The 14551-nt window shown below is 41.8% G+C and overlaps 1 protein-coding gene across 6 annotated transcripts in view; it reads left to right on the top strand.

Moving 5' to 3' along the window:
* CHL1 (cell adhesion molecule L1 like) overlaps positions 1–14551 on the top strand; it is a 194347-nt gene that overhangs the window by 131979 nt on the left and 47817 nt on the right. For 5 of the 6 annotated variants that reach the window (XM_054035093.1, XM_054035095.1, XM_054035092.1 and 2 more), the window contains 3 exons: positions 2019–2066; positions 5138–5258; positions 8705–8889. In XM_054035093.1, coding sequence (XP_053891068.1) covers positions 2019–2066; positions 5138–5258; positions 8705–8889 — 354 coding nt within the window. The remainder of the gene's footprint in view (positions 1–2018; positions 2067–5137; positions 5259–8704; positions 8890–14551) is intronic. The other variant, XM_054035096.1, reaches the window with a different exon arrangement.

Genomic DNA, 14551 nt, shown 5'->3' on the forward strand with positions numbered 1-14551 from the left:
AGCTTAATCTGAAGCACAGGAGACTTAAATTAGATATTAGGGAAAACTCTCTAACTGTAATGATAGTTAAGTACTGAAATAGGCTTCCAATGGAGGTTGTAAAATCCCTGTCATTGGAGGTTTTGAATAATAAGTCAGACAAAAGCCTGTAAGGGATGGTGTAGGTCAGTGGGGGTACGCAGAGGTCTTCCACGGGTACATCCACCCATCTAGATATTTGCTTAGTTTTAAAACAGGCTACATAAAAAGCACTAATGAAGTCAGTAGAAACTAAAATTTCATACAGACAATGACTTGTTTATACTGCTCTATGTACTATACACTGAAATGTAACTGCAGTATTTATATTCCAATTGTTTTATTTTATAATAATATGGTAAAAATGAGAAAGGAAGCAATTTTTCAGAAAGTGTGCTGTGACGCTTTTGTATTTTTATGTCTGATTTTAGAAGCAAGTAGTTTTTAAATTAGATGAAATTTGGGGGGTACGCAAGATAAATCAGACTCCTGAAAGGGGTACAGTAGTTTGGAAAGGTTGAGAGCCACTGATCTAAGTATACTTGATCCTGCTTCAGCAATGGGTCTGCACTAAATGACCTTTCAAGGTCCCTTCCGAACCTACTTTTCTATGATCTATGATGCTAAGTTTTAGGATATTAATTGTAAGTAAAATATCAGAAGTAAATATTGTATTCTATAGATGTGTAAATGTCTCCAGTCACACACACAGTGGAGGACTTCATCCTGCAGGCTTTGGAACACTCTGGCCTCAGGGCAGTAAACTACTTAAGTACATGCACGTTACTGTTGAATAGGGTTACCATACGTCCGGATTTTCCCGGACATGTCCGGCTTTTGGGGGCTCAAATCCCCGTCCGGGGGGAAATCCCCAAAAGCCGGGCATGTCCGGGAAAATCGGGAGGGAGGGAGGGCTCGGCCGGGGCCTCTTTGGCCGGGCGGGGAGCAGGGGGCGCGGTGCCGGGAGCCGGTCCGGGCTCGCGGGGCCGGGCCGCTGGGGGGTGCGCCGGGCCGGGCCGCTGGGGGGGCCGCGGAGCCGGGCCGGGGGGTGCGCGGGGCCGCACCGGGGTGCGCCGGGCCGCGGGGCCAGTCCGGGGTCGCGGAGGTGCGCCGGGCCAGGAGCCACGGGGGTGCGCCGGGCCGCGGGGCCGGTCCGGGGTGCGCTGGGCCGCGGGGCCGGGCCGGGGCCGCGGGGCCGGTCCGGGGTCGCGGGGCTGGTCCGGGGTCTCGGGGCCGGGGGGTGCGCCGGGCCGCCGGGGGCCGGCGGTGCTGGGCGGGCCGGGGGTGCTCGGCCGGGGGCCGGCACCCCAGGGCCCGAGCCGACCCAGGCTGGAGCCGCGGGGGGCCAGCCTGGGCCGCACCTCCTCCCCCCACCCCCCTTACCTGCTTCAGGCTTCCCGCGAATTAAATGTTCGCGGGAAGCAGGGGAGGAGGCGGAGACTTTGGGGAGGGGGCGGAGTTGGGGAGGGGGCGTGGGCGGGGCGGGGGGCGGGGCCCCGTGGAGTGTCCTCCTTTTGGAGGCACAAAATATGGTAACCCTACTGTTGAAGTCAATGGGATTATGTATGTACTTAAAGTGAAGCACATGCCTAAATGCTCTGTGGGATTGGGGCCAGAGTGCCCCTACTGAGGCATTGTGTCTGAGACCAAGAAGAAGCATATAAATAACAAAGGAGAAAAGATTAAAGATAGACTCTTTTAATGAATGCTAGGAACCTACCAATCTTATTCGACATAACTCTGATAAAATCACTTTTTAGTGAATCTTTTCCTGAGTTTTACATCTTTTTAATGCTTTCTTTATACATATAGAAATTCATTGTCTGTGTTGATTTGCATTATATTCTTTTGGTGATTTTATATAAAATATATTTACATTTCCTTTAAGGAAGTATTTTGTTCTAGGTTTCTTTTGTTTGGTTAACGTTTTGTTTGTTTTGACCTTTTAACCTATATCAACTATTCCGTTTGCATTTGGTTTTCATTTTTGTTTATTTCAGTTAAACATACTAATGACTCAAGCTCACCTAATGCTGCTGTTACTAAGGGTGAGTTGAATGTACCTGTTTGTTTCTTTGCCTTTGAATTCACGAGAATACTTAAGAGCCACTTAATGTGTTGGGTAATTAGAAATTTTAGTAAAATGAATTATTCTATCAATTTAGATGAAATACTGTGACTGCTTAGGAAAAACTTTTAACATGCTTGCTGGGTATAAGCAGCACATGGATCAATATTGACTCCGTCTTTACTATCTTGACTGAGGTCTGAAGGATTTTTCACATTACTGCATCTCTCTTCCGTGTGAAATAAAGGGCTCAGAGAAGTGGTCCTGACAAATAGAAACTGTTTTTTAGAATAGGCAGTTTTGCTGATCAAGAAAGTGATTTCAAGCTAGATGAAAAAAAACATGAAGGAATTATATGACCAGCTAGTGTTAGAATATGCTGTGATGTTTAATGTAACAATAGCAGAAAATATGGATAGGATTGATAAGGGTGTGTAGCTAACAGAATATATCTGGATTCTCAACCCAAATACTAGAGTTTGTTGGAAGATTTTAGATGAAAGTTTTCTATTGGAAAATGCTGTTTTGACAAAACTGAACATTTTCACAAAATGGATTGATTTTGAGGAAATTTTGTTTCTTTTTTTAAAGGAAAAAACTATTAAAATGTTTAATGTCCTGTTTTGATATTTTTGGATCTAGAAGTTTTGATTTTTCTTTATGTATCATAAGCTTTTTTTTCCTAAATTTACTTTATTTTTTTTCATATTGAATCATAAAGGGTCAATATTAAAAAAAAGGGGTTGAGTTTAGTGAAACAAAATGTTTCAAGTGACTCAAAATGATATTTTTGCGAGGTATTTCATTTTGTGAAAAAATTCAAAATTATGGTTTTTTGTTCCAATTCGGGTACAAAACAAAAACTTTTCATGAGAAGGAAAATCTATTTTCCACCCAGTTCTACCAAATACCTTATTTTTTGCCAAACATGGTTAACAAGAGAGAATATATTTTAAAATTAAGTCCATCATTTCCAAAACTAACTAGTGATTTTGAGTGCCTCAGTTTCTGGAGTGCCCAACTAAGAGGGCACTGAGAGGGACTTGATTTTTCAGAAGACTAATGCTGAACAATTTCTGAAAATCAGGCCATTTTCACGTGTCTCATGCTGGACACCCAAGAGTGCTATTCATGTCTAAAAATCTAAGCATATGTGGGTGAACATTTGTGTACAGCATATGTACTCACTGGTATGTAGTGCACACTGTACAACGAGACCCAAAGCAATTAAAGAAGGGGAGAAGAAAACTGGCTTGTAAGATAGAAATGATCTATTACCAAATTATCAGTAAATCACTTTTCTTGAAGAATCAGTAAATATTTGAATGACATATTGGCTATTAATTATTACTGAATAGCCGTTTAACGATATAAATTGTTAAAACGTATTGTCAAAGAAACAATTGATTTTTTGTTGGCAGTCTAGAGTAAATGGTTATCTGAAACCCAGTACAATAAAAAGGAGTTTTGTTATGAACAGTGGCTTGTTTTCAAGCTGTATTCCCAAATGCATTCTTGAGTTATTGTAAATTCTGCAACTGTAGAGGGAAGGAGAATTCTAAGTTGCTGGCAAAGGAGAAAAGATATGATATCAGCTGAGATTTAGAAGACAATGTAAAGTTAGTGAAGGGGAAAGGTATTAGGAAGACTGTTCCAGATGGCAAGAACAGACAAGGAAAGACTCATTCACTACCGTTGGTCAGAGTGTGTGGGCGAGGGGAGAAATAAGGAAGCAGAGAGGAGGCAAGTACTAACTGAGCAGGCAAGAGAATAGAAAAATGGTCCACAAGAGGGGCTGGAGCAAATCCGCCGTAGAGTTTTTTGAAGGCATGGCAGGAAATTCTGAACTGGTTCTTAAAATTGACTGGGAACTAGGGAGGTTGTTTGAGGATGAGGCACACTTCTTAGGGCATGTGAGGTGGGAAGCCGAAATCTTCTTAGGCTATCACCTGGAGAGATGGGACTTGGATCTTAGTTTGGAGGGATTAGAAGAGATTTCAGCAGAGTTGAATCAGAGCATCTGGCCCAGCCAGCCTGTCACCCGGCTTCTCCCCAGCTTCCAAAAACTCGCTGCCACACCCAGTCTTCTCTAGGATGGGTTAGCCTCTTACCGTAGGCAAGTAAAACAACAGAGAACAGCCTTTTAACTCTTCTTTTCTCTCAGGCTTCCGAGTCACCTCTCAGAGGCGTCTCTGGTGCTTCTGTCCTGGCAGCATCCCAGTTCTAGTCAGCTCTGCTTCCCTGAGCCCTGAGACCCTTCCAGGGACCAATCACTGGAATTAGCTGCACTCAACCATGGTTTTCCTTCCTTTCCCTAGGCATGGCCTGTCTCAGTTGTTCCCTTCCATCTCCCATTTCCTCCCCTCTGGTAACACTTAATAGGCACAGGGATAGCCCAGGCCCCTTTAATTGGCTGGATTGGGCTTACCTGCTCTGACCCAGGGGAGTTGGGCCCAGTTCTACTCAGAGGGACCAGCTCCCCTGTAACACACCCCTTCACCCTACCATTTGGGAGTATACTGGTGCAGCTGCAACTCCGGCCCTTTTAAGAGTGCCATATCCCAACCAACATCATCTGCAACCAGCTCTTGTGCCAACATAATTCAGGCCCCCTGCACATCTTCTGGGTTGGTTTGCCTCTTTCAGACATCAACAGTAGCAACCAGAGAGAGAATCCCCCACTGTTGTATAACTCTAGCCTAAGCCATTGCCCACCCCTGAAAGCTGGATGGAAAAGAACTACTCATGAGAGTAAAGTTGTGTATCTCTTTAAGGGTTTGCAGGTTCAGGGCTCCGGTTTTGAGGGAGAGAAGTTTCTAATTTTATTCCTGTTACTATAGTTGTGTTTTGAATGTAAGTAAAAAAACAGAGCTGTAGGTAGGTCCTTTAGAAAAATACCACAAATATAAAGAAAATGAATGAATGAATATTCCAGAAATCTTCTGACCAAAGCAATATTTTTAGCACTGGTTAGAGGGTACAGAATGATTCAGGGGCATATGTTATCACCTTACTGCACAAGGTCTGATCCTTTTCTTTTCTCCTTTTTAGCTAATTTCATCAAGGAAAGAAAACCCAAAATACTGATACCACCTGAATCTTCTGGTAGCAGCTCATCAGTTACTGTCATCAAAGGGGGAGTTCTACTGCTTGAATGCATTGCTGAAGGGCTGTGAGTACTGCACCCACTTAACCTTCTGAAATAAAGTTAGAGTAAATGGAAGCACCTTTAATAATTCTCCAACGAAGTATATAATTTTACACCAAATCTTCATGCAGTTTCTCTTTAAATAAATTGTACTTATTGAAAACTGGCATAGAGTTACGATGGAGAAAGTTTCCTGTTGGAGAGTGAATAGTGTACAGGTTATAGACAAGTATAACGAAATAATCAGCATTTACCATAGTAACTGGCATATCACAGTTATTTATCCATCCTGTGATCACTGATTTTGCAGATATTCCAGTATGGTGACCACTGAAAATCATTATTCTTTTTTGAGTGCATTAGGAATTGATTCAACTTCCACAGTTTGGACTCCAATAAAAAACAACCTGTTTTTCTTTTCTAGCTTGGCCAGTTCAGAGTATTGTTTAAGTATCAATAAATTCCTGAGCTTTTCCACCTTCAATGAGATTTCAATTTCTTGAGCACCATCGTACAAGGATTCATGCCTTCCATGATGCCCGTTCAGAAACAAACCCAACAACAGAGTAAAAGACTGGGGGCATTTGACATATCTGGCTTCAAGACTAAGCTTGATAAGTTTATGGAGGGGATGGTATGATGGGATAGCCTAATTTTGGCAATTAATTGGTTTTTGACTATTAGCAGGTAAATATGCCCAATGGTCTGTGATGGGATGTTAAATGGGGTGGGATCTGAGTTACTACAGAGAATTCCTTCTTGGGGGTCTGGCTGGTGAGTCTTGCCCACATGCTCAGGATTTAGCTGATTGCCATATTTGGGGTCGGGAAGGAATTTTCCTCCAGGGCAGATTGGCAGAGGCCCTGGGGGTTTTTCGCCTTCCTCTGCAGCGTGGGGCATGGGTCACTTGCTGGTGAATTCTCTGCACCTTGAAGTCTTTAAACCACAATTTGAAGACTTCAATAGCTCAGCATAGGACAGGGGCTTGATACAGGAGTGGGTGGGTGGGTGAGATTCTGTGGCCTGAGTTGTGCAGGAGGTCAGACTAGTATTAGTACTAGTACTAGTATTAGTATTGGTAATACCATAGTGCCAAGGAGCCCTAGTCCTGGCCCAATAGTACCCCATTGTGCTTGTACAAAAAGACCATTCCTGCCCCCAAATAATTTATAGTCTAAGACAAGATGCAACAAATAGATACAGACAGGCAGGGGTATGTATGTCTTATTGCCATTAGCGCAGGATGGAAAATGAGTGGGAAATTGGACAGTCTAAGCAGACATGATTGAAGTGCAATCCTCATGATGATGATGTGGCATTTAGCTGTGAATACCCCTCTAGGCCCTGATTCCCTTGAGTGTGCAGGGGTAACTTGGCAACCATACAGCAATACTTTCATCAACATGGGATCAGGTTTACCGATGCCCTCCATCCTGATCACCACTTTTTACTTATGCGTGCAACTTTCTTCCCAAAAACAGTTGCGTAGAAAAACTAGGTAAAGCTTAAAAGCCTTCCAACCATTAAACCTAACAGGGAAAACACATTTGCTCCTGGGTCTGTTGAATGGGTGTTTAAATCATCATGTTTACAACCTGTATTGTTGAACTCCACATCCCTGTGTGCTCACTGTGATTAGAAGATAAATGATCCATATGAAAGCATGTGCAATTATCTCCCACTATAAACCTCAAAATCAGGGTGTTTATCTGCCTGAGCAAACGTGTTCAGGGCATCTTGTTTGTCCATGCTTGTTTGAAAGGGCATCACTCACTCTTTGAATAGACAAGATTATGACTTTGCAATTGGTTGCCATTTTCTGAGAGCATGTGAACAACTCATCTTTGTTGGATTCATTCCAAGTAACTGTACTGGACTCTTGTTCCTTTTTGCAATACATCCCATGTCTAGTTCACTGCCACTTTCACTGTGAACTTCCTTTTTATCCAGTGGATGGATTCTTTTAAAAAAAAAAAATGTGTGTAAATTTTATGCTCAGAAATGTAAGGAACCGATCACGTTGGTTGAAACAAGGACAGTATGGGAACTTGTTCTGCAAATTTCCTCATAAAACTTTCCCCATGTAATAATTAAAGCAGGTAGGAGAAAGGAAAGTATACTTCATAAAAATGTTAAAACGGAATGAACACTTTACATTTACATTTCATTCAAAATTTCCCATGACCTTGGAGAAAAAGTACTTCCTCTTTCAAGTATATATAGAAAAGTTGGGGTGGGGATGAATTATAAACCGTGAGGGAGTTATCCCCATTGAAACAAAATAAATATTTTTTTAATCAATTTTTTTTTTTGTTTTTAAGATTTACATCAAAACATGAACAAATTAGGCCAAAATGGAAAACAAATATCTTGTAGTCAAAAAGGTACTTTTCTTTGGAAAAAAAAGAATGAAAACTTTTTGATGGACTCTAACTGTATTCCCCCACTTACCTTCCCTCGCAGCTGTTCTATGCAGTGAGCAAATGTCAATGAGGAACTAGATTGGCTAGATTGAGACAAGTATCAAACTCCAAAAACGAGGACCAGTCAATCAAAAAATAATTAATGGCAATAAATATATTGCCACTTTGTGATCTCGGAGGATTTTACCCTGATCTTGAAAATGGCAGGCAACCTCCTCCAGATGGTACAAAGATCTAAACTGGTGTTGATGAAATGTAAGGGGTTTCATAGTGTCTCTGTTTCAGTACTATATCAGGGATGAACTCTCTTGCAGAAAATTTGACACTTGAACTATTATCCATGCTGTTCATAAAAGAACATAATTTCTCGGTACCTGGGGCTTTGAGTAACTTGTGCCTGGGCATTCTGCCATCTTAACAGATGGACACAAGAGTAAGCAGATATGACACTGACACTGTTTATATGCATCATGTGTGGTGCTGGGGTCAGGAAACCCAGCTGGGAATGTTCAGACAGCAATCTGTCCTGTACTTCAGTGTCTCTGGTTCTGAGCAGGCTCCTAACTTCCTAAAAATATAAAGTAGCATTTTTCAGCCATCTGTGACATGTGCTTAGCTCTGTCTAATCAGGCAGAGTACAGAGCAGAGTTATTTTAATGAAGTCTTTACCCCCTTGTCTGTCTGCAAGAAGTCCCTATGGAACAGGACAAAACAAGCTTCAGTGCCTCTACTACAGTTCATGCCAATATGTTTACAGGGGATGCAAACCTGTTTTGCGGCCCACTGTCAGCTATGAAGGATTTGTTGTACAGGTCCCTTTTAACCAACAGGCAGTACAAGCTATGGATAATATCAAACCTCCAGCCAGGATGTTTTAATAAGTAAAATGGGTGGTTATGTGCACAAAGGAGGGCCATTTTGAGAATTCTGAAATCATGATCTTGCAAAGGGAAATGTATAAACTTCAACATTCTGTAGTTACACTGATGTGAAATGTTACAACTTCGTTTTTTTTTAAACTCAACATCTTCTTTCTTTTTCTGCTAGCCCAACTCCGCATCTTAATTGGATCAAGGTTGGTAGAGATTTGCCCAAGGACAGAGCAGAGACAGAAAGTTTTGGAAAGATTTTGAAGATAGAACAAGTATCTGCAGCAGACGAAGGCACTTATGAGTGCACAGCAAGCAATTCTGTGGGGAAAGCGAAACATGAGTTTCAAGTTCACGTGGAAGGTGCCATTTACATTTTAATGGGTTTTAGATTTTGAATAATAAACAAACAGGGGTTTCAGAATCTCTGCCGGTATCAATCAGCACAATTCCATTGAAGTCTCTGGAGCTGCATTGATTTATACGAGCTGAGGATCTGTCCCAATGATTTTATATTTGCAGAGTGTAGCATTAAATTTCATGTAAAATGATTATTTTTTTCACAAACCATGAAGATTTTGTAGCATGGGAAGTAAAAATGATAATATATTCAAAAACAGTCATCTAAACTATAGAGATATGCTTTAGTCAAGCACAGGTTATTGGATTAAATTCTGGCATGTGTTATGCAGAACTCAGGTTAGGCAATCTAATGTTCACTTTTGGCCTTAAAATCTATGAAACTATCAGAGGTATAATTTAGTTATTTTTTTAATGTGGGAAATATAGTAACTTTGACTGGATCTTGCACGCTTTATTCAAACATAACTCCTAATCTATAGAGTAAAGTCTGTCTGATAAATCCAAAGCATCTTGCATAGAAAGGAGAAATTAGGAGAAACAATCCTGGCCTCAATAATGGGAACATAACATAGTCACAAAGAGTAATCTCTGTGTTTTTAATTATATTTGCCACCATTTGAAAGGTGTCAGTGATGTCTTAGCTAGATTACTGCAGTTTCCTTGCCTCGCTCCCCTCCAGGTTTCTCAAAATATCACAGTTGAACAATCTGCTTCATTTCCTACCACAGGACTCTCATCTTTTCTCCGGCTCCTTCCACATTGTATTGAAACTTCTCAGCCTCACTTGCAGGACTCTGCTGCTACCTATATTTCAGCCACTGTGGTACACTCAAGTGCTCATTTTTTACTCTGCTGATTTTGCTTATCTTTATGATCCCTTGACCTCATCTTCTTCAGAACCCAAATTCTACTGTCACACTACCCCACACATCTGGAACCACTCCTTCCTCTCCAGTGCAACTAGTGACACTATTCTTCTTTTAATCCCTCACCCATGCCTACTTTTTTTCCTGCCATCACTGATTTTCACTAGAGCACTTCCCTGTGACATTCTCATCCCTAAATGAACTTACCTTGGGTCATCAAAAGGGATGGAGTGTCCATGATCTTCAGAGTCAAAAGCACAGGCATGAAGGAGTAACTTCATTAGCTGGTAGAAGTAGCCAAAGGTGACATGATCATGCACACTTAGCCAGACAAACCTTCACAACTTGTAATATTAATAAAATACTAACAAAGTTAACATAACAGGACAATTTAAGTGACTATAACTCTGACTGCAGGAGCTAGGGAACTCACTATCTACTTACTTTTCCCCACTTGCTCTGTTTTCTAACCCCTACTAATTTGCCTTCCAGCAGTTATTGACATCCTCACTCATTAATGTTATCGTTACTCCTGTACTATCTGTGTACGTTAGCCCGGGGGTTTATCTAACTTTAGATCTGCAAACTGTATCTCTGCTTCCACAAAGGCTAGCGAGGCCAGCGCCTGCCAGGAAGATGCTATCCCAAATTGCTATCTCCAGCCCTTCACTAAAATAATACATTGTTGAAAAATTGCTCTATGAGTGTCACCCTTGCTGACTCTGGATGGCTCTGTTGACCTGAGGTGGCTGAACCACATGAAGGTTTTTATGGGTCTGTTTCAGCCTTTGGTTAAGAGACCTGGTTCTTTCTGTGGCCATAGAGGTTCATGCTTTTAGACCAACATGTCTGGAGTTCTGTCCCCATGGATTGCAACACTCCCCTTCCTGCCCATGTGAATCATTTTACATGAACATCACATTTGAAGTCTTCCAGTGTATTTTCTGGATTTACTTAGGTGGTAAACTCCCTAGGCCAAGGACACTGTCAACTCTTAACAAACCATAATTAATAATAAAGCACAATGCCTTTCTTTGCTTTTGCGAGGCAAATAATAATATGATGATAGCACCTAGGTACACACATCAGGAATTAGGGCACCACTGTGTAATGCACGGTGTATAACCAGGAAAAAGTCAGGAAGCTCAGGAACTGACATGTCCACTACAAACCAAGAACTAGAGGCTTGTGGCTCCTTTGAAGTTCCCTATACCCAGTTTAGCTTTTAGTCTATTGCTATGACAAGATGTACCATTTGGATGAGACAAGCAAACGGTGGCGGGTGGAGCACAAGTTAATGGAGCAAACTATCACACAATAAACAAAAGTCTCAGCTCACCGCATACCTAGCCATTGGCAGCTAGCTTCGTAGGCATCATGGCAGAGGTTCAGTCTTAAAATAGTGACTTGTATCATATCGCATAATAGCATAACATAGTACATAGCATAACATAGTAACTTAGGCCTGGTCTACACTTAACCCCCCAATTCGAACTAAGGTACGCAACTTCAGCTACGTGAATAACGTAGCTGAAGTTCGAAGTACCTTAGTTCGAACTTACCTCGGTCCAGATGCAGCAGGCAGGCTCCCCCGTCGACTTTGCGGTACTCCTCTCGCCGAGCTGGAGTACTGCAGTCGACGGCGAGCACTTCTGGGTTCGACTTATTGCGTCCAGACAAGACGCGATAAGTCAAACCCAGAAGTTTGATTTGCTTGCCGCCAAACTACCGGGTAGTGTAGACCTACCCTTAGTTACTCCACGGTAACTCTTTTGAAATCAATGGAGCTTGCACTGATGTGTGCATTTTCCTCTCCATTGTTTGTTTGTTTGTTTATTTGTTTATTTATTTATTGGCGAAGGCAAAACTGAGTGATAAAACCAACCAATATAGTATCTTACAATAGGCATCATGCAAACTGAGTGGGTTAGGTAACAATGCAAAACATTTCCATTGTAAATCAAAAGTGAGAAACAATCTAGGGTCAAAATAAAGTATAGAAAAGTGTTGCCCCATAGTTACACAGAGGATGAGTAACAGAATGAGTTTGCAGATAAATGCCTCTTCTTCAGAGTTAATAGGGCAATCCAGCCCCAGGACCGGGTAGTATGTAACTTTGCTGCTTCAGGAACAGAGTAGCAACAGAGTGTGAAAGTCACAATGTGATTTCTGCTTCCCATTGCTCCAGGGCCCAGGGATGTTCACCATCCCCCTTTCTGTAGCAGGTTATTGCTCCATGTGTGCATTGGGGGACCCACTCACCCACCGCCTGCTCAGAGAGGGACTATCAGCCTGCTGGCGGTTGCTCTTCCTCCTTCCATCACTGTGACCGCTCCAGGGATGTGGGTAGCCCATGCAGGAGTGTGTGATGACTCCTCACTCCCCCGTATTGCTGTGTCCAGGCACACAACAGGACTCTCAGTTCCCCTCACAGAGCAGAGTACAACATTTAGTGATATTATCATTTGGTAATGTTACTATCAGCTGTGCTAATGTGGCTGCTGTTTGGGGTAAGACACCCAAAATAGCTCTGGAAGGAAGACACTGAAACATAATTGAAAGACTCGGCGAAAACATTTTTCACTTGCCGTGAGTAAAAAAGAGACTCCACTTTGCTGAGAGAAATGTGCTCCTACGCTATTAAGCCATCCACATCTGCCAGCTGCTTGATTTTAATCTTCACTTCCCCATCTCTCCTCACTTCTCCATAGGCAGGCAACCAGAGAGGAAGAACAGCCTTTCAGGTATCTACACAGCATTTTGTCACATGATGTGACTGTCATTTGACACAACCCTGTTTTGCATAATATTTATTTCTCTTCCTGAAAGTGGGGAGGAATGGGACACTACGACCTGGAGAGGTTTCAAATGCTCCTGTCATGGAAGTTGCTGACTCTTAGAAATCATTCCAGATGGGACGGAATGTCTCTACAGTAGCTGAATATTTTAACAATCTGGTCATGGTTTTCTCAATTGCAGGAGCTTCAAATAGTAAAATACAAGGGAAATAACACGAATTAAGTTGTTCAGTATGTTGACCACCGGGAGAAAAGCGTTGTGATGAATTATTGTTTCTGTTTGTTAACCAGCAAGTCCCCAAAAACCTAAAACCACTACTGCCATGTAAAGAATGCTTTTTATGAGAGCTATTAAATCCTTCTCCCCTGCATATAACTAATGTCTGTTGATGTCACTAATAGGATTTTGATCTATTAGGAGTCTCCTCCCATGCAACACATTAGGCACAACTGAGCCCAAATATTCTCCTTTTCTAGAGTTTCAAACCAGTAAATGTCACTAACATCCATCACCGAGCCACCTATTCAGTCCCATTCTCTCTCTGGGCACATGACGGGGTCAGATCCTCAGCTGGTGTAAATGACTGTAGTTCTATTGGCTTTGGTGGAGTTACGCCACTTTATAGCATCTGAGGATATGACAGATTTTCCTCTAAGACTGTGCATAGGGGGAGAAAATTAAACAAGTAAGAAAAATTACTCTCCATACTATTAACTGGCACTGCTCCTCTGCCCATTCACTCTATTGCTAGAGTATAAATCAGGATCTAGCTCTCATTTCCACATTGTGTCATACCTGCAGTTCCTCTTGCATGTCAAAACAAAACCCATCTTCATACCAGCATTCTCAAGCAATGGCATTTGCATGCAGCCTCTTTACTAATCCTATAATAGTTTGAGGGCCAAGATTTAGACAATTATGACAAAGCATATGAAAAATGTTCAGCCAGCAAATTGTTTGACTGCTTGAACATTTTAATCTCTCTTTTTGAAAAGCGATGTAGCCTGGAACATTGGAACGGGGACAGAAAAAGCCTGTTGTTTCTGTTTGAGCAGAGTGAAGTTCTTTTTTTAAAAAACAACAGCAACTTGTCATGATTTCAAACACTTTTATTTATTAAATATAATCCCCCCAAATTTAAAATGCTTATAACCCCTGAAGCTTTTAACTAGCACAATGCCTAACATCAGAACCCTGATCTTGGTTGGGGTGTCTAGTCTTTATTCTCAGAATAATAGTAATTAATAATAATATAATAACTAGGGGCATCATTTTAAAAAAAACATGCCAATTGTAATCACGACCCCCATATTCGCAGCCCTTTTAAAAAGGGTGAATTGCCCATGGAGGTGGCTGCCTTTACTCATCTTGCTCACACAAATCAGCAACTTGATGGCATATATGTGGGATTTTGCAGATTCAAGTGGTACATGTTCATAGTTTGATGCCGCATCCATTGCATTTGATATATTAATAGGCAGCACAGCGCCTCTTCCTAATAGAGTAGGGCTTCTCTAGTGTCTTCATGGTGTAGACTACATTTTAACACTGAGATTTTCTAATGGACACCTATAGACTCACAATTACATAACATCGATGAGGCAACTCTAGCATTTTCTTATTTGAAAAACATTAGGAAAGTACTTAGGCTGTGTATTTTTAGCTCTCCTTTAATTCAGCTGAGCAACTGGACACAAGGAGCTAGCACCATGTGGCAGGCAGACTCTTTTGGATTATCAGCAGTTCTCCATCGAGAACCAGTGATCTTGGAGTACATTTTGGGAACCTTTGTATTAGAGTATTGTCACCATCTCATTTCTGTCTTGGTCCTTATCTTCAAGTCCCTTAATGACCTGGGCCCAGAAGATCTAAAATATTGCCTAAAGCTCCAGGATGGAGGACTGTGGTTAACAACTTCACTTCTCAGTCACAATGGAACTTTCTACCACAAAGGTACAGCTGGTCTATGCAAGAGACAGAGTTTTGACTGATTCCAT

Source organism: Malaclemys terrapin, chromosome 7 (assembly GCF_027887155.1).
Source record: "Malaclemys terrapin pileata isolate rMalTer1 chromosome 7, rMalTer1.hap1, whole genome shotgun sequence".
In the NCBI taxonomy this organism is placed as follows: Eukaryota; Metazoa; Chordata; order Testudines; family Emydidae; genus Malaclemys; species Malaclemys terrapin.